Below are 25495 nucleotides of genomic sequence, written 5' to 3'. Positions count from 1 at the left end.
CCTAAGATTCACTTGACATGCCCTCAGTTATGTGTAATTAAAATTTTATTAGACTGTTGATCCTAATGAGTCTACCCTAAGTCCACAACCAAACAAGGAACAGGTCCTAAGGCGGACTCACCATTTCTAGGTCAATCATTTCTTAATTACACATAACTTCGAGGTACACCTAAAGAATCTTAGAGTTACTAGTTGTAAATTGTTTGTAATACCAAGTAGTGAGATTCAATGAAATAAAATGCATGCCTATTTCATTGATAAACCTTTTAGTAAATATCCTTACCATTTATATACACATTTATAATTTCGCACTTTAGTGAACTATTCTTGGTGTTTCTGTTAACGTCTTGGAGACGGAGTTATGGTAGTGGGTAGAAGTAGGTTTTGTACGGGCGTTAAAATTTACACATCATGTTGCTCGTGCGAGAATAGGGGTAGAAGAGATAATTAATAGACGCCTAATCCTATAATTACTTATAGGGGTGATCCTTATTAGTTACGTCTATAATCACGCAGTGCATATCAGTTATACATAATTTGAGATAGAATAGACTTTCGAATAAATGACTCTACTCTAAGTCCACAACCAAACAAGGAACAGGAAGTAGAGCAATAGTCATATATTCTGAGTCTATAATATCTTTAATTATGTATAACCTTGGCGTATGCACTCAGTTATCATAGGCCTACTAATAGAGGTCTTTAGTTTTCACATAAGTTGGTTATAGTATCACCAAATACTCCTATAGTATTTTTAGGTGTTTAGATTCGATTCTTAAAGTATTCCCTATAGGGTGTAGTTAGGTTGTTAGATTTGTTGCCCATTATGACTATCCCCCAGTATATGCTAGTCACTCCTCGGACAGATATAGTTGATCAGGCTATATCCTTCCCAGACTTGATTTACATATACCAAGGCATACCCATAATGTACAACTCCTCTTCTTTTACTTTATGTTCTTCTAGTTATGACACTATGTGAGCATGTATGCATGTATTTATACTTTTAATAAGAAACCATTCACTTTCTAACAGTATAGTCATTTGAAAATGTTCAATCAGAGACTTTCAGTCCCAAAGGTGTTTATAGTTTGTATATCTTATGTGGTTCGATATACTGAGTTCACTATAAACATTGCTCTGATACCAATCTGTCACACCCCCAAACCAAGGATGGCGGAAACGTCCGGGGGTGGAGGACTTCATGTATAGTATCATAACAACAATTTCAATAGTGATCAAAGTAAACATAACCAACATAAATATAATTGAAAAAGTTACATCATTGTATGAATTACATGTTTATGAATCAATTACATTATGTTGATAAAATATGAAATGTTTGACGCTTTAACGTCCCATCCTCAAAAGCACTTGTTTACCTGTTTAGTGATTTCCTGAGAGTACAAGTAGTTTTGAAAGAGTGTCAACAATTAATTTGGTGAGTGCATAAGCTTTTGTATGTATTTATGAAAGCCTTTTCTTGTAAAAGTAGTGTTCGTTCCAAAAAATCCAATATTTTCCTTAATGTGTAAATGTAGTCTTAAAACCCAAAGACCGAAATGTACAAGTAATTTGTCATATTTATAGTAAAACAATGCAAGTTTAAATCGACATAAACTCGTTTGATTTTAGTGAAATCCCCGTAAATTCTATGTTTTTTAATACCACATGTGAGTTATTATAACCATGCTATGACCTAGTTGGCCTGAAACGACGTTCTTCAGGCGTCAGAAATGTTATGACATTTGTTACCCCAGACCCATCGGTCTAACTGTTGCATGCAGTTTAGGTGTGGGTTTGTCAAACCCAATATAGATCTATACACAAGTATCACGCTCTCCCTCGAGGAGACTCTGGTTATAATACAGGACTTATTTGTAAATTGAATCGAATGTCTCACAGAAGTCATTAACGAAATTACGTGTTATGAAAACTTGGTACCGTATGGCCGTACCTTGCTTAATGAAAATATCCTTTGTATAAATGTACCCTTTTTAAATGTATGTGTTATGTAATGTTTCATAAACTATACCTATTATAGTTTATCAACCAAGGGTAGTACGTAGTAATGTATGCAAACTATATTCAAAATAGTTTATTAAATGTTTGAATATATCGGTTGTACTTTGATTAAAATCACTTGTTATTCTTTATATTCAATATGTCCAAATCCATTTGTAAACTGATGTGTGTCTATATATTAAGACAAAATGACATATATTGCAATAACATATAATCACATAAAGATATACACCTTGCTCAACATGTTACAAGGTGAAATGAAATTGACAACAACTTTTTGTTGAATATAGTTTTTGTTGCTGTTCTTTGAAAATTTATAGAAAAATCATCAAAGCTCCAAATCCAAATCCGCAAATTCTGAGAGTTTGGAATATGAGTCTAGTTTGTTCGTAAATTTTATCATGATTTTTAGTGATCTCTAACAGGGGTGAAAATGTCCATAATCACAGACTGGTCCGGGTTTGCCTCTGAAATGATAGGCAGTTTTGTAAAAATCACCATAAATTGAAGAAAAATCACATGGAGATGTGCAAGTAGCCATTTTAAAGCTAAGAGTTTGAACTACTTGCACCTAGAACAGTTTTGAAAACTAGAATATTTAAGTTGACCAAAACAGTCCGTGATCGAAGTTCATCTTTTCTGATGTAAGCTGTTAGAAAAAGTTTAATTGTGTTCTTGATGATTTTACTTGTATTCCCCCCTTAAAACTTAAGAAAAACATGTAAATGTAGGGGTATGAACTCACCCTATGTGGTTTCAGTAGATGAAAGTAAGAGAGAGGAAGTGTTCAACCCAAGAACACTAAGAAGATGTCTTGATGATTCGAGAATCTAACACCGAATAAGATGGAATTTGTGTAAGATATCAATGATTTGAGTAGAATGGAGTGTAATAATTATATGAATGATGAAGATACTTACTAATTGAAGAAAGAAATCCCTGGAGAAAGCCTTGAAGTTCTTGAAGTTGAGAGAAAAGATGAGAGAATTTTGGAGAGTGTTCTTTGGTTGCTAAGTGTAGAATGAAAGAAGTTAATGAGAATGAGGAGAGATGATCAATTCTCCAGCTCTTAGAACGTGGGAAGAGCTGGAGATTGGGTGTAAAGGTCCACCAAGGTGACAAGGGGTAGTGGGAAAGAGTGGCTGATCATAGAGTGAGGTGGTGGTGGTTTGTTTTTGTCATAAAATAAGGAAAAGCAAATATTCCCTCAATAATTAGTTCAACCACTAATTCTTTTAATATATTTTTATAAAAACCCTGGGGATTTATATATTTTGGGACCTTAGTTTATAAAATAAAGTTTTGGGTGAAAATCCCACGTTAAAATAATGAAAAACGGAGTTAAAACGAAGTCGTAGTCGAAAACCGGGAAAAACAAGCTATCTGCGAGACCTCTCGCATGGGGCCGAAGGTGCGAGGCTTCGTACCAGCAGGCTCGCATGCGGGGCTTCTGTCTCGGTAGCTTCGGCTTCGGTCTGTCATGCTGGCTTCGGCTTCGGTCTCGCATGCTGAGAGGCTTCGGTCTCGCATGCTGAGAAGCTTCTAATAGGAGGGTTTTGGGTTCCTTAGGGCTATTTCACCCGTTTTTACCCCGTTTCAAGCGGTTTTTGACCCGGTTAAGGGTCGAGATGACCCAAATGATTACAAAAAGTTAAAGTAACTTTTGAGAGAGATTCAGGAGAGATTTGGGAGAGATTTTAATAGAGAGAGATTGAGTGAAAGAGATTGAGAGAGGTTTCGTTTGTGATCTTTTTGAGTGTCCGGCTTCGCAACGCAAGGTCCATAAACCCCCTTTAAGCCATGATTTAGTGTCCTACACAATCCCGATGATTGTGCAATAGCGTTTTATCGCTTTGGTTCGTTGTTTAGCACTATTAAGGCTAAGGAAAATCAAACACATGAACTTTCCAAATGATGATTTCTCATTAAAATAGCGAATTGTATAGTGATTACATAACGTAAACCCTAACATACAAGGGTTATTGGAGTTGACCGGTTTGACTTGTTGACTTTGTTTGACTTTGACTTGGCCGAAATTTGACGGTTGTCACAGAGGGTTCATCTGCATCAAGCAACCTAATTTGCCTTTCCATAAGGGAGAACCCCTCTCCCAGAATGAAACATGGCCGTCCAACCGAGGGGGAGAATTCTGACCCTGATGTCGAATTTGTTTCATCATTCGAGGAGGAGAATAGTAATATGAATGACGATGACACTCAGTCAGAACTTGGAGAAGAAATCAATGCCGAATTGGATCCTAATTATAATCCCAATTACCCTCCTCTCACAAAATGGACAAAATATCATCCAAAAACTCAAGTAATTGGTGAATCATCTGAGGGAGTACTCACACGCTCTCAACTGAAAGCGAAGCCAACAACTCTATTCTCTCATGTTTAATTCTGCATGTTTAATTCGTTTGTCTCCAAGATTGAGCCAAAAACCGTTAGCACTGCACTTGATCACTCTGATTGGGTACAGGCTATGCAAGACGAACTCAATGAGTTTGAGCGAAACTGAGTCTTGAGACTAATTCCTACACCAAAGGATGCATCAGTGTTTGGATTAAAATGGGTATTCCGGAACAAGATGGACAAAGAAGGGAATGTGATACGCAATAAGGCAAGACTAGTGGTCAAGGGGTATTTTCATGAAGAAGGTATAGATTATGAAGAAACCTTCGCTCCTGTAGCAAGGTTGGAATCAGTTCGGATCTTTCTGGCATACGCTGCTCACAAGAATTTCGAAGTTTTTCAAATGGACGTCAAGTGTGCATTCTTGAATAGAGAACTAGAAGAGACCGTATATGTTGAGCAACCACCTGGATTTGTGAACGAGAAGTTTCCCAATCATTGCTACATTTTGGACAAGGCAATTTATGGTCTGAAGCAAGCCCCGAGAGCCTGGTATGAAACTCTAACTCGTTTTCTAAAAATGTCTAAATTTAAACAAGGTTCAGTTCACCTAACTTTCTTTCGCAAGAAAGAAGGTGAACACCTAATGATTGTCCAGATTTACGTCGATGACATCATCTTCGGTTCTCCGAATCCAGGCTTAACAGTTGAATTCCGGAAGTTGATGGAGACTAAATTTGAGATGAGCTCAATGGGTCCAATTAACTTTTTCCTTGGACTGAACATAAGACAGAGCCCGAAGGTATATTCATCAATCAGGAGGCTTACGCAAAGACCTTATTGGCGAAGTTTGGCATGACGGGAGATTCTAAAGTAAAGGTTCCAATGGCATTCGGAACCAAGCTTACACCGTCTCTGGAGAAACCGGCAGCTAATATGACACTCTATCGTCAAATGATAGGTTCTCTTATGTATCTAACTACTAGTAGACCAGATATTATGTTTTCTGTCTGCTACTGTGCCAGGTTCCAGGCTAATCCACGCGAACCTCATATGGTGGCTATGAAAAATATCTTCAGATATTTGAAGCGAACCTTATCTCTCGGTCTTTGGTACCCGGCGAAATCTGGCTTCTTTGTTCAAGCATTTTCTGATGCTGATCTTGGAGGATGTGGGTTAGACCGAAAGAGCACGACTGGTGGATGTCAATTCCTTGATGGAAAACTCGTTAGCTGGCAATCCAAGAAGCAAACTTGTATGTCTCTTTCTACGGCCGAAGCTAAATACATCGCCGCAGCGTCTTGCACTTCACATGTCATATGGATACAAAGTCAAATTAGAGACTATGGCCTAAACGTGAAAAAGATTCCCCTCTACTGTGACTCAGAAAGCGCTATTCGGATATGTCACAACCCAGTGCAACACTCGAAAACGAAACATATAGCACTGAGATACCACTTCATCAAGGATCACATAGAAGATGGTAATGTTGAGATCCACTTTGTTCGATCCGCTGATCAACTAGCTGACATCTTCACAAAGGCCTTACCAAAAGCAAGTTTCAATAAAATACTCCAAGGCTTAGGGATGATGGAAGTCGAGTCAGTACCGAAACCACTTTCGCTTCAATAAAATTAAGCAAGTGAAATAGAGCGAACGCTCGGTCTATTTCGGGTCCAAATTTTTTGGGGAACCTAAATGAACCGAACGCTCAGTCCATTTCGCCTCATCTCTCCAAAGGTGAAGTTTCGGTTGTATACTCTATACATTATGTATACTTTCTCGCATTTCATTTTATGTTTTTATTTCTGTTCAGAAAATTTTCATAAAATCCAAAAATATTTACTTTTCTGTTTTTATTTCTTTTCAAAAAAAAATCATAAAATCCAAAAATATTTATTTTTCTATTTTTATTTCTTTTCAGAAAAATTTCATAAACTCCAAAAATATTTTCTTTTCATTTTATTTCTTTTCAGCAAAATTCATAAATCCAAAAACATTTTCTTTTATGTTTCGAATTTTTTTTACAACAAAATCCCAAAAATATCTCACTGAAAGGACTCTTGGATAACTTCCTCTGATGGAGCCGGGGCAGGTATACTTCTTATTATCTCTGTACTAGCTATGTGTCCCTAGAAGCATGATGCTGCATGCTGTCCAAATCCTCGACGACTCTAAGTGAAACCTTCATGATTCAATATATACAAATTGTTTCTTCCCAATTAGGCTGCTAAAATCACTCAATTCATGAGCTACTTTACTCTTCTCATACTGAGTTGAGAGTTTTATGTTTGGTCCTTACTATATAGCAGAGGTACTTTCGGTTCTTTAACCACCTCACACTTTTCTCCATCACTTTCGGTTCATAATAGTAACCCTTGAGACTCTCAGAATTTACCACTGAGGTTTATGGTTGCACAAAATCTGTGTTCATGATCTTAGTTTCGTCAACCACGATCTAAGTGAAACCCAAAGTCCAACACCTACAATGAATTGACGGTGAACAATCAAATGTTCTAGTTTTCACCCAAGTATTAACGAAACCACTTTAGTGGGATGTACCAAGGAATCTCTTTTTATTTTTGAGTGATCTTTATGAAATAATCTCACACCAAGATTTTTCTGCCCAAAAGGTCCAGTTTATTATTATTATTTTTTTTTTGAGATTTCTACTAAATCACCAAGTCACTGAAAATTATTCAAACCTACTTGTTTTATAGACTACACCGGTCTCACAAGTACTTCATCCAACTTTCGGTCTTATATCAAGTTCCGTAGTTCGATTGAAGCAAAACCCTGCCTAATAGCCTTATACTGAAAATATGCCTTTCAATGCTTCTTAATAAGCATTTGATCGTATCAATGGGAAACCACACAGACACTTCTAAGTCTCTCTTGACTTTGAAGGAAGAGATTCGTGCCCGGGATCTACAACTTTATGTCTTATTGACATCACTTAAATCCCATAAATTATTTGTTTTATTTGTTTTTTCTTTTTCGCACACTCTTGCACGAAGATATTTATGATTTTCCACCAGTCTTGATCGTGGTACTAATGGTTATTTCTCAGATACAATGTTCGGTTCAATATGCTATGGTGGTACACAATGTTTCGAAGCGAAGGCTAGACGATTCTAATGAAAGCGAAAGGGTGAGTCTTATTTCAAAGGGAATTTGAAGGGTTTTAAAATCAAAGAGGCGGGGAATGGATAAAGCCAAAGAGAGGATCTTCTTCCAGATTTTGGATCTGAAAACTTTGATTTCAAAAGTTCGGTTTTGCTCACTGTTAAGGCTAATCATCGACGATTCCATGGTCAACCCAGACTCAATTAGCATGACCTAGCTTTTCACCATGTTTTATGATATGGGGTATACTGAAGTTCTTACTACAGTGACAAGGTTCAAGAAATCATGCCTTCCTCCACAATGAAATGGTCTGTTTACTCTTCTTTTCAAGGGTTTATCGGAGAGGGTTGCAGGTTCCGACGGGGCAAGCAAAGCATTTATGACTCTTCTCTATGGTCTTTACCACGGGATCAACATGGACTATGGGTCTATTCTTTGGACTCAACTGGTACAAAGCCTTACATCTTCTTCTCGTTATTCTGAAATTTCATGTGGCAGGTTTTGGACTCTTGTTACTCACTAGGCAATGGAGAAATTCCACATTCCTACAATGGCAGACTCCTTGATGTTATCTATTGCCACTTTTCACACAACGAAGATTATTGTCACCGATCCATCCAAGTATCTGTTCATTGGTTCGGTTCCTGAATCAATGTACAAGTGTGTGTCTGGGGAAAGTAAGGTTATCAGCGAATACAAGAAGCTTCCTCCTACAGGACCGAGGCAGCTCACTCCCGAAATGCAAAGCTCATTAGATGCTGTTGATAAACCAGCAAAACGAAGGAAGAAGACTGAACGAAAAAGCGATAAGGAAGGACCTTCAACTAAAGCTGCTCCGCCTAAAAAGCAAAAGTCCGAACAGGCAGCCACTTATGTTCATAAGAAGCGTAAGATCAAGAAGAAGGCTCCCAAGCCAAAGACTCCGTCATCAATTGATTCAGAGTATGTTCCTTCTGATCAACAACCTGAACCAGAGTCCAGCGACAGTGTAGATTCTCAAGAGGAGAGTTCGCTCAGAGGAGATTCGCCTCCACCTTCACCAACTCATCAGGGTAACCGAAACACACCTCCTCTCTCTCCTACTCACTCTGTTCTTATCACTATTGCTCCGTGCCCTCCTCCAATTTCATCTACAACTGCATCTTCTACTCCCATACCCACACCCTTATTCACCGAAATTACGACCACTACTACTACCCCAACCGAACCTCAAGTTCGTGTCAACGTATCTGATACGGGGGCACCTACTTCAGGGACCGAAACCCCAATACCTTCTAAACCTCTCTCCACACCTCCTTCCAACGAATCTGACATTGTTCTCGTTGGGGAGGATACCGACTTTGATTCCTTCTACTTTAGCCCCTACAGAGTTCAAAGTAATGATGATGATGATGCGCCTGTCACAAAACGACATTTACGGGATCTCAATAAGAATCTTGACAAGCTTATTGGTTCTGCATCTTCTTCTTCTTCTAATGAATACTCAGAAGCAGCAGTCAAGGCTTTGTTCTCTACTTTGGTCAAAGAGCATCAGGACTCCATTGATAAAGCCACTAAAGTTGCCGATGCTTCTACCTCTTCTTGTCAGAAGGCAACCGAAAATGTCACACAAATAATTGTCAATGCTCAAGTGTTTTTGGATTCTCTACAGGTAGCTGCTCAGAAGAATGCCAATATGGTGAATGCTACGATTAAGGAACTCACCTCTAAGCTTCAAGAGGAGCATAAACATTTTGAAAGCATTCGAACGGGAATTCAAGCTGATAATGCACTGTTCATTTCTTCCATTAAGGCTAGTCTTGATCAACTGCAGACCGAACTAGCTGTGGAAAACAAAGTTATGGATGAACTTGATCGTCACACTGCTCAACTCAAAGCTCAGACATTGAAGCTCACTCATGCAAACAAGGAGATTAAGGATCTCAAGACTGAGAGAACAGTCATTAAAAGTTGTGTTGGTGATGTGCACTCTCTTCTGACTAATCTCCTCGAGGCACACGATTCGGTTCTTACTCTTACAGTCTAATGCCACTTAGCTGAAAAGCTGCGACCTGCTCTTGACATGCTATGTCGAATAGAAGGTGTTCCGGAGCCTGTTGTCCCTCCGAAACAAAGGGGGAGAAGGAAGTACGAAACAACCCCCACAACCGAAAGTCACCACTGAACCGAAGGGTAATGAAGCTTAGGGTTCGAGTGTGAAGGACAAAAACAAGAAGATAGTTGGTGATAGTGATGAGGAAGAAAATGAAGAAGACGCTCTTAAAAGAAAGCAGCGTGATCGAGAGCTTGACGAAAATCTTCGTATTTCAAAAGAAGAAGAAGAGAAGGAAAGAAAAAGGAAAGAGGCTCATGACGCATTGGAAAGTAGAAAAACTATATTTCCTTTGTAGACATTAGAGAAACTGTTAAAAGAAGCAATAGAGTCTCCAAGCACTCACTGGCTTGAACCGGTCACCTCGTTTGATCGTGAAAATTCAAAAGACTCTCAATTTGATATGCCTATCACCCAGAAGGAATTTGTGTTTCATTGCTTTGAGCCAATCGCTTCTCTTCCTTCTCCTGAACCAAAGATTTATCGAGATTTAATTGTTTACTATCTCACATTCTCTCAACCACAATACCTGACTTGGAGCGCACAGAAGATCACAACAGTCAAGGTATTGAAACCAAATTCAGCAGGGAAGTTTATAAATGTGAAATTCCCTTGCTGATTTGCTTAACTTGAATCCACATGACTGGATGCTCTTGAACAACATTCTGCTTACTGATCAACAATAGTACCAGCCTATCATATATCACATCAAGAGAATGTTAGTTTGTTACATTCATGAGGTTGCCAAGTTGGATCAAGAGATCGCCTCTGCCTTGAGGAAGAAGCCCACAATCCGAGCAATTAGGAAGGCAAGCGACGTGAACAAGATGCAGATGGGTAAAATTGACCAGAAGTATCGCACTGTCATGTTCACTAGAGCCGAAGGACAAAAGTGCTTTTTCGCTCTTGATGATAAACACCTGTTCTCCAATTCTTGTCTGGAGCACATTCTTGATATCACTCACAGGTGTAAAGCAAACAGTGAAGCTGATAAGAAAAAAAATTCGGATATGCTTCGATGGTATATTGACTTCCGACAGACTCTTCTCGCCATCATACCGAAGCTATTCAAAACTGTGAAGAAATCCACTCTTACTCAACCGAAGTGATCTCTCGCCTCAATTGACAGAAAGGGGGAGATTGTTGGGTCTAAGAGTTGCGCCATTGGGCTTCGTTAGTTAGTCCAATATTATCACGGTATGTGTAACGCCCGCGGATTCGAGCTAGTCAATTTAGAGACGATAAGCGTCAAAAATGAGTTTTTGATAGAGGATTATTTAGAATAAATAATCTTAACTAAGTTGTAGTATATTTCACAAGGTTTCTGTACATATAAAGAACGCCGAAATCCGAGTTATAACGAAGAAGTTATGACCTGTCGAAGTTTCGCGACAAAACCGGCACGACACCGGGAATCGTAAAAAGTGAGTTTATGATAGAGTACTTTTTAGCCTTAGGATTCTAAAATAAAGTTGTAGAGTGGATATAAAGAACGTTAAAATGGAGCTCGTATGCAAAAGTTATGGACTTCCGAATATGCAGTTGTGTCAGAAACCCTAATCTGACTGAACTCAAGACGTGACCATAAATGCTCACGATGTGAGGAGTCAAAATGCTACATTTCGAGGATAAAAGGCTACGAAACGATAACTCAAAAGCTCACGACGTGAGTAAGGATTTCTCATGACGTGAGGAGTCAAACAAACACTAATGGAGCCTAGAAAACACCTGGGAAGGCTACAGGATGACTCTTGCCATGCCTCACGATGTGAGAGAGACAAAATCAGCCTATAAATAGCAAGTCCGGCTTCTTCTCTTCCTTACACCAAAATCTCTTCTCTCTCTCGTTTGTTGAGGCCGTTTTCGCATCCCGAGCCCGACGATCACGAACCGCTGACCGTTTCTAGTTAGATTCTATCAAAGCACGCTACAAGTGAGTGCATATTACTTTCATCTTACACATAGATATGAAGTATTTTATATAAAATAACGTGCTATGTGTACATATTATCTGGATACTTGTTGCCTATGCTGGATGATCGACTTTATACAAGTTTTAAATGATTTAAAATGTATATGTATTTTATATCTACAAATATGTTGGGGTAAAACATGGGTAGATAAAATAGTTGGTGTGCGATGAAAAATGAGTTGGAAGATGAGATGAAAGGCGATATAGATCATGAGATGAGGGTGAGAGGTGAAAAGTGAGAAAAGCCTTTACCCAAACGTTGGTCCTGTCATCTAGCAGAGTATGGATGACAACCATGGACTATTCTACACGGTTCGTGGAACACTAGCAGGCTCGCAACCTGTAGGTGTTGTGAACGACGTGTTCACCCGGTGTACTCTAAAAACCCATTGACATGTATTTCGGGTGGATTGCCGAAAATAATACTGTCGATAAATGAGCTATGGACTTAGTAAATGGAGGAAATGAGAAGGCTTACGATACTGAATGGTACCTATCGGAAGATATCTTTCGAGTGATATCTCGCCTTTAGAATGCGTCTAATAAATAATACGTCTGGTATGGAAGAAGTACACTTTCGATAGGCAGAAAGAAAGAATTTTTGGTACAATCCATAAAGTTATCCCATGGTCTGGAATTTCCATCACCAACCGAGTTGAAGTAGAGTTGATGATTGAAGATACGCATGGAAGAAGTCCTAGTAGAGTCTAGGGAAAATTTTATGATTGTTTGGACATATTTGTATGTGTTAATTTTTTTTTTGTGATAATAACTTTGAAAACTGCGAGACAATACTTGGGACGGGTATGAGTAGGTGTGAAAGGTAGTAGAGGCCTATACTACCGGAAGCACATGACTCACACTTGGATCAGGGAAAGTCACAAGGTTACCAAGAAGCTAGTAATGGATTCCGTTTTGTTCAAGTCTTTCGTTACCATTGTTTTGGTAATGACTAAGAAGATGATTGTTTTTCCGACCCTAGTGGTCATATCAAATCAAGTCCGACAAAGACGAGTATGTTACATGGTTTAGAGAACCAAGATCGATGTAACATCCGATTTATGCCAGAAGATTAAAGTGAAAGATAATCGAAGCGATCAATAGAAGTATCGCGACCATTGTTTAAGTAAGAAGTATATAGCTAGAAATGCTACATACTAAAATGTGATTATATCACATTAGAACATGAAGAAAGGTATATTCTATTCTGGAATTTGACTCTAAGAGACCTGAGTCTAAGCGTTGCATCATACGATGAGAGGTCATTAGAACATGTCTCATCGGCCTGTTATGATAATCGAAGTAAATAACTTCTCTTAAGATTAGTTTGTTTAAGAAGAAGAAGGAGTCTCCAATAAGTATCAATTTTGTAACTCGAAGGTTACGAATTGGAAGTCCAACATAAGATAAAGAGCGGGTGCAAGATTAACCACCGCCTGCAGTTAAGAAGTCCAAGAGTTAGATACTCATTCGAAAGAGTTAGACACTCATTCGAAAGAACATAGAAGCTACGAATTGGAGTCATTATACAAGCCCGGTTTTGTTGATGATTACGGGACGTAATCATCCTAAGGGGGAGATAATGGTAACGCCCGCAGATTCGGGCTAGTCAATTTAGAGACGATAAGCATCAAAACTGACTTTTTGATAAAGGATTATTTAGAGAAAATAATCTTAACTAAGTTGTAGTATATGTCACAAGGTTTCCGTACATATAAAGAACGCCGGAATTCGAGTTATAACGAAGAAGTTATGACCTGTCGAAGTTTCGCGACAAAACCGACACGACATCGGGAATTGTAAAAAGTGAGTTTATGATAGAATACATTTTAGCCTTAGAATTTTAAAGAAAGTTGTAGAGTACGTCTCCACCTTCGCGTGGATATAAAGAACGTTAAAAACGGAGCTCGTATGCAAAAGTTATGGCCTTCCGAATATGCAGCTGTGTCAGAAACCCTAATCTGATTGAACTCACGACGTGAGCATAAACACTCACGACGTGAGGAGTCAAAATGCCACATTTCGAGGCTAGAAGGCTACGGAACGATAACTCAAAAGCTCACGACGTGAGCAAGGATTTCTCACGACGTGAGGAGTCAAACGGACACTAATCGAGCCTAGAAAACACCTAGGAAGGCTACGGATGACTCTTGCCATGCCTCACGGCGTGAGTCTTGATTCTCACAACGTGAGAGAGCCAAAATCAGCCTATAAATATCAAGTACGGCCTCTTCTCTTCCTTACACCAAAATCTCTTCTCTCTCTCATTTGTTGAGGCCGTTTTCGCATCCCGAGCCCGACGATCACAAACTGCTGACCGTTTCTAGTTAGATTCTATCAAAGCACGCTACAAGTGAGTGCATATTGCTTTCATCTTACACATAGATATGAAGTATTTTATATAAAATAACGTGCTATGTGTGCATATTATCTGAATACTTGTTGTCTATGTTGGATGATCGATTTTATACACGTTTTAAATGATTTAAACTGTATATGTATTTTATATCTACAAATATGTTGGGGTAAAACATGGGTAGATAAAATAGTTGGTGTGTGATGAAAAATGAGTTGGAAGATGAGATGAAAGGCGATATAGATCATTAGATGAGGGTGAGAGGTGAAAAGTGAGAAAATTCGTTACCCAAAAGTTGGCCCCGTCATCTAGTAGAGTATGGACGACAACCATGGACTATTCTAGACGGTCCATGGAACACTAGCAGGCTCGCAACCTGTAGGTTTTGTGAACGACGTGTTCACCCGGTGTACTCTAAAAACCCATTGACATGTATTTCGGGTGGATTGCCAAAAATAATACTGTCGATAAATGAGCTATGGACTTAGCACCCGTTGGATGAACCCTGACAACTATGGATTTAGTGCCTGTTGTATAAACCCTGGCGACGATGTACTTCGTACCTATTCCTTAGGAATGATTGTTAGATAATTCTTAGGGTAGATCCTTAAGAAATGAAGAAGATAATGAGGATGGGTAATTGGGTTAATTGTTTGATGATAAAACATAATAACTTTATTATTGTGGGTTGAAACCCCTATGTGCTCACTAGGTTTCCCAACCTGTCCACTCAGTTTATTTGTATCACAGGTGTCGATACGAAGCTACTTTACACTGAGAGATTTAAAGGAGATATAGATCACTAGTGTAATAAATGTAAGGTCTGTTTATGCTTATGTTTCAGTATTGACGATGACATCCCAAATGTTTTAAATGAATAAAATACATTTCTTCGGAAATGCTTTGATAAAGTATTTATCATGTATTTTTTGGGAACAAATTTCGCAACATTTTTATTAAAAGGGTACTCTGATTTTTATACAGCATAAATAAAATCGGTCTTTTCTGGCCGTGAAAATGGGGATGTCACAGTGTGGGCTTGTCCATCTGTGTTTTTGTCATTAGGGTTTAGTATATAAGGTGCATGCATGCATCGATCTCAATACGCTTTTTGATTATTATTCTTTTCATCGTATTGTAACCCTAGCACACCTCTACAATAGAAGTTCTTTTTCGAGCTCTTCTGAGGTGGAGCATATTAATCATTCAGCACTTGTTTGATTCATCGTGTATTCATTGCTTTTATTGCGTTTGTCTAATCTGTTACGAATCTAAACAATCTTAGAGAACTTAATTCTCTAAGATAAACCTTTGGGTCAGGAGAAGGAAGACCTTTGGGTCAGGAGAAGGAAGAGAAGCGATTGGCTCAAAGCCCAAGCCTTCCACAAGATTGAGGGAGATAAAGTTATGGGTGGCTCCTGGGTCAACCAAGGCCACCACCGGTTGACCCATCACTTGGCCCCTTGGCTTCATCATTTTTTGAGAAGATAGCCCTGCCACCAAATTGAGAGATACCTCCACCACGTCTTCCACTTCCATCGAGACCAGGGTAGTTGGGTTGGTTTCTTTTGGTTTCGGGTCTGGGTCTTCTTCCTCTTCTTGGTCTTCCGAGTCCTCGATCAGAATGACATTGATTTGCATCTTGCATCGATGCCCTTTGTTCCATTTTTCGTTACACTTGTAACAGAGCCCCTTAGAACATCGTTCTTGGATTTGCGCTTCCTTTAGACGTTTATTTTGTGTTGTTGCCCTAATAGAGTTTGAATTAGCCACATTCAGAGTTGGGAAGGTACCTAATGGCGACGATTTTTTGGGTATGGGTTTTCGGACTCCCAATGACCCAAGTAAACTGGACTTGAGGTTCCGGAGCCTTTGTTCTGCTTGTTGGGCCAGGTCCATAGCTTGTCCCAAATCTTGAGGAGCCCACATATGGAGTTTGTCCCGTATCTCCTGCTTCAACCCTTTCAAGAAACTCGCGATAGCAACATCGTTGGAGACTCCTTCCAGAGGAGTCGCAAGTTCGATGTACCGTCGTATATACTCAGCGGTGGTGGTGGTTTGCGTCAACGAATTCCATTGCTCGTAAATGTTGCCTCCCAACACCGGCCGAAATTTCTTGAGGAACAAGGTTTTCATCTATTCCTACGTTATCACCAGTTGTTGATTGTGTGACCATCGATACCAGGAAAGGGCGTCCCTGCTAAGCGCAAGGATTGCTGCTTTTAGTTTCTCCCCGTTGTTCAATTGATAAATGGCGAAATAGCGCTCCGCTTGTAATATCCACCCATCTGGGTCCGACCCATCAAAGCCAGGCATATCAATCTTACGATGGTGATACTCATACTTCCCTTTCCTAGATTCAATCGGCGGAACAGTCCCAAAGATGATGGGTGGGTTTCCGGAATTGAATCCGCCAGAACTGGAGTCGTCATGGTCGGATCCTCCTGTTCCAAGTCCTTCCGTTCCCTTGTTCTTATTCATGGGGTCATTTGGAGGAGTAACGATACCAGAGTTTGGAGTTCCTGACGTTCCTCTCCTTGCTGATGGGTTTGCTTCACTTCTTTCCAGCAGCATGTTCATAGTCTGCTTCATTTCATCTTGCCCTTGGAGGATTACATCCATCCTTGATTTCATCTCTTGAATACCCACTCCATGGGATTGGAGACGGATCTGCATCACTCCCACTTGTTCCTCAACTTTCTTAGCTGCAGCAGCTTCCTTTGATGCCCCTCCATCGGATGAAAGTGCTCTGACACCACTTGATAAGCTCACACTAAGGATTAGTTATCTAAACTAAAATCTGAATTCAAATAAGAAACAAATGGAGATGAACTGAGATGATTCTCATAGAACAAAATGATAGATCTCACTTTCAACAGGTGAGTGCTCTCCAAGTTTTGCATAAGCAATTACAAATTTTGACATAAACAAAAAGGCATCATCTCCAGCTATAAATACTAAAGAAAAAGACAAATAACTGCAATGAAGACGTTAAACATTCCCTCCCCACTACCAGTATTTCCCACACAGCAGTTGCAGGAACACTAAAAGGACATAATTACCCCTGGACTGTCCCCTGTGGGTAAATAGGCTGATTCTGCTCATTTTGGTTGTCTCCTGCCGGCTTCTTCCTCTTCTTACGAGTGTAAACATGAAGGAGTGGAGGCTTATCATATATGCGACAAAATTACACTTTTATAGCAATTTATGCAACAATAATTCACTTTTCTACCAATTTATACAACACACATGAATTATACCACCATATTTCAACCGATAAAAACAAGCTACAAGTAAATTGTTTCATGGTTTGATTGTATAATGGAACTTGGTTGCATATTATGTTTTGATAACTATTTTGCTGCATAAGTTTGGAAAATGAAAAGTAGTATGCTATATTTGAAAAACGGTTACTGTCATTTAACGATCCATTCTGTTACCTTGCTAATTTCATTCCATAATACCAAAATATCGATATTTGAGAGATTATAATATTTGAAATGTGGTGGATTTATGTCATGGTTCACTGACATTTGTGTAAATAAGAGTTTGAATATGTTATAATATAGAATTTGTCAAACAATATGAAACTGGAACTTTTAAAAGAACATATGGCCTCATAAAATTTATTGCTTAAACTCCTGCCGCAAGGCGCGGGCTTAAAACCTCGTTACTATCATTTGTTGTTGCTCTTGTAAGTTAGATGCTTCAACAAAAGAAATCTTCTGAGTAGTTTACCTTGAACAACTGCATCAATTAGGGTTGCATTCAAGGCCAAAAACTTATATCCTGATTTATATTTTTTACTCGGCTTCTAATTTCTTTGACTGTAGGTAGTTAGGTTTTGGTTATTGTGTTTATTATAGGAAGCAATGTTTATACTTTTTTGTTTGCGGATGTCTGATAATATATATTTGTTTTCTAATTAATTTTTGAGGAACACCCTAAAAAAAAAAGTTGGCTTCGCCCCGATGTAATGTTGATACAGTATGCTAAAATATAGAGTTATTATTAATAAATCGTTAAACAACAGTTCATTATGCATCATTTAAAGTTTTCCGTATTAGGTTCACACTTTTTTGGTTATTTAATTTATATGTTACCATCTTTTTCAAAATATGTCTATGACATATCTTAAATATGTATTTGAGTTTATTTGCTATATAGTAATATATATTAGCTAAGAGGTTGTTGTTATATACTTTTACTTTTATTTTAAGTAAAATGTAAATCATACTATTTGATAATTTATACAAATATCCTAACTTGTAGTTATAAATTGAGTTATTGCGCTCTTATTTCTTTTTTTTTCTAATATAAACAAATATTTATGAATTATGAGAATATGATGTGGTGAAAAAAATAGTATGTTTCAATTTCATTATATCATTGGCCCTTGTATTTTTTTTATTGAACAAACATCGGGCATGGGCCTTATATTTTATCATGTTATGGCTGTATGGCGGATGGCGTATTGCTAATAGCAAAAGCATTCCACCCAGTTATCGTTTGCTGGTTTGGATCTGAAGATGAAAAGGGAAAATGTCATATTAGCCCAACGAACTTTTCACCTTTAAAAGGTCACTTAATTATTTTTTTAGTAGTTTAGGTCACCTAACTTACAATTTACCTGCTAATAAGGGGAATGGGAAGCTTTTTTCCAAGTTTACCGGTAAACCACGGATGACATGGTGCTAACTTGGCATTTAATTCAATAAATGTTTAAATTTGCAATGCCACGTAATATTTTTACTACCCTGTTTGACTCCAGATTGTTCGTACCTCCGATGGAAAGAAAGAAATCTAATCTACGTCATCTTCATAAACCTGGACTTCAATCAGCTCAAGAACACAAAGAGCTCAGGAGCACAAAAATTTCCGATTTCAAAATGAAGTAAAATAATCGTTTAATTATTTAATTTTGCATTTCATTTCAAACTAAATCAACTAAATTTTTTCACTCATGGAGCAGAGACAGATAAACCAAAAACTAACAGCAGGGTGAACAATTTGAACTAAAAACTAAAATACTGAACCCAAAAAAAATTATACTCTGTTCTTCGTGGCTTTAAGACAGCTACGTTCATCTAGAACCTAGAAGCTAAAACAAAATTTTGAACCCAAAATTTAAAACTAAATAAAAACTAAAATCAAATTGTGAACCAGATATATTCATCAAGCTGTATGATTTCTGGATTCTACCTAACTGGAATATCTGATACGTACTCATAGGACAAGCATGATACCGACGATGACACCAGAAACTAGATCAGGCTAGAGATATTCACACCGATTGTATGTCAAGGGAGAAAGAGCTCAACACAAATCCAATAATTACAGAAAAAAAACAAAAAACGAAAAATCCCGAAATCTAGAAGAACAAATGAAATGCAATAGAAGAACCGATTTCACAACCCAAAAGCAAGAATCGAGACGTACGTGAATTATTTAGCAAGAGCAAGGACCTGAATCTTTTTTTCAGAACCCAGAAAGATATGAATCTTCGACATCGATCTACCAATTTAGGGCTTGGTTTTGGGTTCTCATCGCCGATCTATCGATTTAGGGCTTGGATTTGTGGGAGGTTGAAGATGGTGGTGGTGTGAGGTTGAGGGTGGTGATAGTGGAAGGTTGGTGGTGTTTAACTTTGACCAAAATTCCATGTGGCACCCATATTATCTTTTAACCCGGTATCAGGTCATATAAGGACATTTTAAAACAGTAAATATGACTTTATTCCCTTAACGTACAAAAAAAAAACTTAAGTGACCTTTTAAAACAAATGTAACAAGTTTGTTGGGCTAATATGACATTTTCCCAGATGAAAACTACTCAAAAAAATGATGAATTCAGGCGGTGATGGTGATGGCGAAGCAGTAGCAGGCAAAAGAGAAACCAGCAATAAAAAGCCCCAATTCAAAGCCGACTATTGAATTTACATCAAAGCTGGTCTCCGAGACCCGGTGATCTCTTTCTCAAACTTTAAAATTTTCTTGTAAACTTATCTGTTTTCCGAAATTCGTGAAGTTTAGCTTGTGTACATTGGTTAATTGACGCCATGTGAGAGTGAGACCCTTAGTTTGATTTTTCTCTTTATATTTTATTTTCCATGTGTAATTCTAATACAGTATATCTCAGCGTTTCCGATAATAGTCAGTTAGCTATAAATGAATAAATCTAAAATAGTTATTGTTTTGTCTTTATGTTTCTCTTAGATTTTAATATCAGATTCAACAATCGAGAATATGGATGATTCTTACAATATAGAAAAAGTTGTACTGTTGTCAATTAGAAGTCTGGTCCCTCTTTTTACATTATTGAGTCATTATTGCATTGTTTTTTACATAATACGTTCTTCACTTGCCATGGGATTTCCATATTCTAAAATGATAATATTATACTAAATATTTTTTGTGATTGTAATTTTACGAAACTATCTAAATGTGAAACTAAAAAAACAGTTTACATTAATGTACATAAACTATAATTTACAAAGGAGGTTTTAAGAAATAAATTTATTAAGTTTAGATGAAATATTTTCTTCTCAAATTTGTATTTTTCGTGATGGTTATTTTGATGAATTTGATTTTTGTTATAATGAAAATCACTTAAAAGAGGGATGAAAAATTGGTGATGGTTGTAAAATGCTATATTCAACGAGTAAATAAATAAATTAAAAAATGAAACTTCTCTCGTTAAATTAAATGGCGGATGGGATTGTCGGTCCAACAGATACATCTGACTCACTGGCTGGACCGACAGTCAACAAGCCGCAAACAGTCCAAAAGAGCCATTACATAGTCATTACATTCTTAGACCCAAATAATGTCATATATATATATATATATATATATATATATATATATATATATATATATATATATATATATATATATATATATATATTATGATTATTTGATAACCAAAAAATATAACAAGATTGGAAAAGATATTTATATTAAATACAAATTGCCAACTCTTTTAAGTCTTTGAACGTTTACTTTGGGCCAATTTATTTTTCTTGGAAATTAAGTATTGTGTGCCCGACACAAATAGGCCACCAATTTGAGTCCGTCCACTTAAAATAATTCTTCATCTTCACAGTTGGCACTATATAGAGCTTCATAGGGGCATCTTCATATATACATCAATACAAACAAATAAATCACCAGGATTTGCATTTACATTATGCATCCTTGTGTTTTTATATTTTTCTCACTTCTCTTGCAAAGCCTTGAGACTACAACTGCTAACCAATTGGTAGCAGTGGGAGGAGGAGGAGGAGGAGATGATAATGGTGTTACAAAAAATTGCTTTGTTGACGAGAGAAATGCCCTCCTTGATTTCAAAGCTCGCCTCCAAGACCCCAATGGCAGTCTCTCTACGTGGAGAGCTGAAGAAGATCACTGTGGTAAATGGTTTGGAGTCACGTGCAACAATCAAACAGGTCATGTCACATGGCTTGACATTAGCTTTTGTGGTGTTGGAGGTGAGATTAGCCGATCATTGCTTAACTTAAGCAATTTGAATTTTCTTGATCTCTCCTACAATTATTTTCATGGCTCCATTCCCATTTTCATTGGTTACATGACTCGATTAAGGTACCTTTACCTTTCTGGTAACTTTTTAAGCGGAACCATTCCTGGGTCAGTTGGCTCCTTGACTGAATTAATGTATCTTGACCTTTCCGGTAACTCTTTTTATGGAATCATTCCTTCAAAGTTTGGAAATCTCACGAACTTGCAAGCGCTTTTCCTTCGACATGCTGGAAGATGTAGAGTTGAGAACCCGGAGTGGTTGTCTCATCTCTCTCATTTGGAGCAACTTGTTATGGATGGGATTTCCCTAGCCAAAGCAAACCATTGGGTAAATGTAGTTTCTAGTCTCCGAAAGCTATCATACTTAAGTTTATATGGATGCGATCTCTCACAGGTCATGTATCCATGCTCTTCATTATGCTTCATTTTCAACTCTTCTTCATCTGTTGCTAGTCTTGATCTTGGAGACAACAATCTCAAGTCATCCATGTATCATTGGCTGTTCCCATTAACTGGAACTAAGCTTAGATTCCTTGATATCTCTTACAACATGTTAGATGGGATACCCAAATATCTTGGTAATCTCTGTAGTTTGACGGCTTTATATCTGAAAAACAACTCTGCAGTGGTCCAATTTCCTGATTTTCTGAAAAACTTGTCTGGATGCACATCGTTTACATTGCAGCAGTTGTATGCTCCAAGAAGCCAATTTATGGGGTCGTTGTCAGATAAGGTCCAAAAGTTTTCTTCACTAGAAGAATTGATCCTATCAGAGAATCAATTAAACGGAACTATTAGTGGGAAATTGTGGGAACTTCCTAGGCTTTCTGTTATAGATCTTTCAAAAAACTCACTGGAAGGATTTCCTTCTAAACATCACATGTCCAACCTTTCTTATGTGCATGTTGATCTGAGCTCTTGCATTCTAGGACCTCGCCTTCCCAAATGGATCAAAACACTGAAAAATCTTACCCATCTTGATCTATCAAATACTAGAATTTCAGACACAATTCCTGTGGAATTTTGGGACATGTGCCCTTCTCATTTAAGCTATTTAAATCTCTCTTCCAACAACATCAGCGGTATGGTACCAAATCTGTTATCAAATTTTGACAACAATTCATTGATAGATTTGAGTTTCAACAATTTTCAAGGTCCAATACCGAATGTCTCTTCCACTGTGATATCACTAAATCTTTCTAGAAACAAATTCAATGGAGGAATCTCCATTTTATGCCAAATGGCCGATGGCTTTTTGGAGTTTCTTGACCTCTCCCATAACTTTCTAACCGGACAACTTCCAGACTGCTTGAGGCATTTCAAACATCTAACAGTTCTTAATCTAGGACACAACAGTCTATCTGGAAGGCTTCCTCCCTCTATTGGATCTCTGATAGAACTCCAGGCGTTGTACTTATACAAGAACAACTTCTCCGGAGAATTGCCTTTGTCTCTAAAGAATTGCACAAGCTTAACCTCGTTGACTTTGGGAGCTAACAATTTTTCAGGTAATGTGCCTGTTTGGATTGGTGAAAACTTGTCTGGGTTGTATGTTCTTATCCTAAGATCAAACAACTTCTTCGGAACCATCCCTTTACAACTATGCCGATTAGCAAATCTTCAAATTCTGGACTTGTCGATGAACAATTTACATGGAACTGTCCCCTCATGTTTGAACAATCTTACAAGCATGGTTCAAGAACAATTCTCACAAGTACAAAATGTACATCAGTATTATACAATGCTTACGAACTCATATAGCATCTATGCTGCATATGTTGACCATGCGATGATCGAGTGGGAAGGAGCTGAACGTGAATTCATCAGAAGTAATCTTGTATTGTTGAAGAGCATTGACCTGTCAAGCAACAATTTAACAGGACCGATCCCACATGAACTAACCAATCTTCACGAAATACTTGCCCTGAACTTGTCAAAGAACGCTCTGATCGGAGAGATTCCACGGGAAATTGGTCAGATGAGAAAACTCTTAGCTTTGGATTTGTCTAGAAACAATCTGTCAGGAGAGATACCATTAGGAATGTCTCAGATGAATTTTTTGGGTTACCTAGACGTGTCGTCTAATAACTTGTCAGGGAGAATCCCATCCAGCACTCAGCTCCAGTCCTTTGAACCTTCAAGATACGATGGAAATGCAGGACTTTGTGGTCCTCCCCTTTCCAGAAAATGTCCAGGAGATGAAGAATCACAAGTTGGTAAAAGTGAGGGTGATGGCGAAGACAGGGATGAAGATTGGGGATGGTTCTATATTGGTGGGGGCACTGGTTTTGTGAAGGTGGTGGTGTTCATTGCAAAATTGCGGAGGATTGCACATAAGTAGTTGTCTATATTTAATTCTTCTTTCCTCTTTTGTATGTTTTATAAACCTAGTAGTGTTCTTATTTAGGACTAGAGGTATAGTAATGTAAGAACCATGTTTCCCTATATTTGGCAGGGGTTTTTACGTCCCATTTATCAATAAAATGACCACCAACACCATGGGTGGCAATTTCCAGTGTTGTGATCATGCTACTTTTTGTAAGACCCTGCTGCTTTTTGTAGATCATAGCTGTACTAGGATATGATTTGCATCTGCAGCTACATCAGCATGTCTTCTTTGAGTAGATGGGGACAATTTGAGAGAGATCAAGTAAAAGTAAGCTTTAATAGTTTCATAATCGGAAGCTTTAGGTAAACACAGTTCAAAAGTTGAGTTATAACGTTTTCGTAGTGCCCTCTGTTTCGTTCTCTGTTTGTACTATCTTCATTCAATCGATAATTATATAGTTCCGTGTACACATGGCTATTTGAAATTCTTTTGTTAATGAAAATTTCAATTTTGTTAGTGACAAAGCTAGGAAGTGTGATCACACAATTCATAAATACCATGTTAAAAAAAGTAATTTAATTTAGGAATTTTAAAGGAGATGTGCAGAGCCGAAATGATTACATTCAAGGGCAAAGAGTTGCCATTGTGTCTATTAAGAAACAACTTCTCATTTCCACATTACCCGCAATGCCAGATTTATGTCTATAAAGAGAAAAGTAATATTTTTGAAGTTCTCTATTCATTCAATAAATTACAAGCTTATATAAAGCTGATTACAGAGGTTGAGAAGAGCTATTCTACAGGAGTTCAATAAGGAGCTAATCTAGGATCTGTTGACTATACTTTTCAATTATACATTTTTAAATACAAAATACAAATAGAGTTAATTATAAGCGTGTTTTGGTGAGTTGGGCTGCTGTGGATCTTTGGGCTGTTGTGGATCAATATTGGATTGCTGTTGTGAATCATTATTGGATTGTATATCCTTGATACGCCCCCGCAAGATGGAGGATCCATCGGAAACTCCAATCTTGGAACGATTACGTAAAAAAGGTGCTCGAGTGAGAGGTTTGGTGAGCATATCAGCAAGTTGATCTTGAGAGTGCACATGCAAGACTTTGAGATGACCTGATGCAATTTGTTCACGGACAAAATGATAATCGAGAGCCACATGTTTCATTCTTGAGTGATAAACTGGATTTGCACATAGGTAAGTGGCACCGGTGTTATCACAAAACAGAGTTGGTGTAGTGGTACAAGATACACCTAGTTCACGTAGTAGATTTTTGAGCCAAGTGAGCTCGGCTGAGGCATTGGCAATAGCTTTGTACTCAGCTTCTGTTCAAGATCGTGAAACTGACTTTTGACGTGTGGACTTCAATGAGACAATATTGGTGTCAAGATATAGTAAATAGGCTGTTGTTGATCAGCCCGCGCTGTGAACACCGTCCCAATCAGAATCGGAGAAGACCGAGAGTGTTAGGGAGGTATTGCGATTAAGAACAAGACCATGATGGATGGTACCTTTGAAATAACGGAGGACACGTTTGAGAGCTTGCCAATGTGTTTGGCGAGGATTGTGCATGAATTGCGAAAGTTTGTTAATAGAAAATGAGATATCAGGACGAGTAAAGGCAAGATATTGTAAGGAGCCAACTAGTTTGTGATACGGAGTGGCATCAACAGTGGGAGATTGGTCATTG

At 38.0% G+C, this 25495-nt stretch overlaps 1 protein-coding gene across 1 annotated transcript; it reads left to right on the top strand.

The window, feature by feature from the left end:
* Positions 1-21089: 21089 nt before the first annotated feature.
* On the top strand, positions 21090-23986 carry LOC145120512 (receptor-like protein EIX2). The gene has a single exon (XM_079056319.1). It carries the CDS (start codon positions 21114-21116, stop codon positions 23802-23804), a length of 2691 nt encoding a protein of 896 aa, XP_078912445.1. The 5' UTR covers positions 21090-21113; the 3' UTR covers positions 23805-23986.
* Positions 23987-25495: the final 1509 nt, after the last annotated feature.

The sequence above is a fragment of the Lactuca virosa genome, chromosome 6 (genome assembly GCF_052849685.1).
Source record: "Lactuca virosa cultivar CGN04683 chromosome 6, Lactuca_virosa_CGN04683_v6, whole genome shotgun sequence".
Classification (NCBI taxonomy): domain Eukaryota; kingdom Viridiplantae; phylum Streptophyta; class Magnoliopsida; order Asterales; family Asteraceae; genus Lactuca; species Lactuca virosa.
Note: the sequence above shows the minus strand (reverse complement) of the source record. Positions and strands in the feature narration are given on the sequence as shown.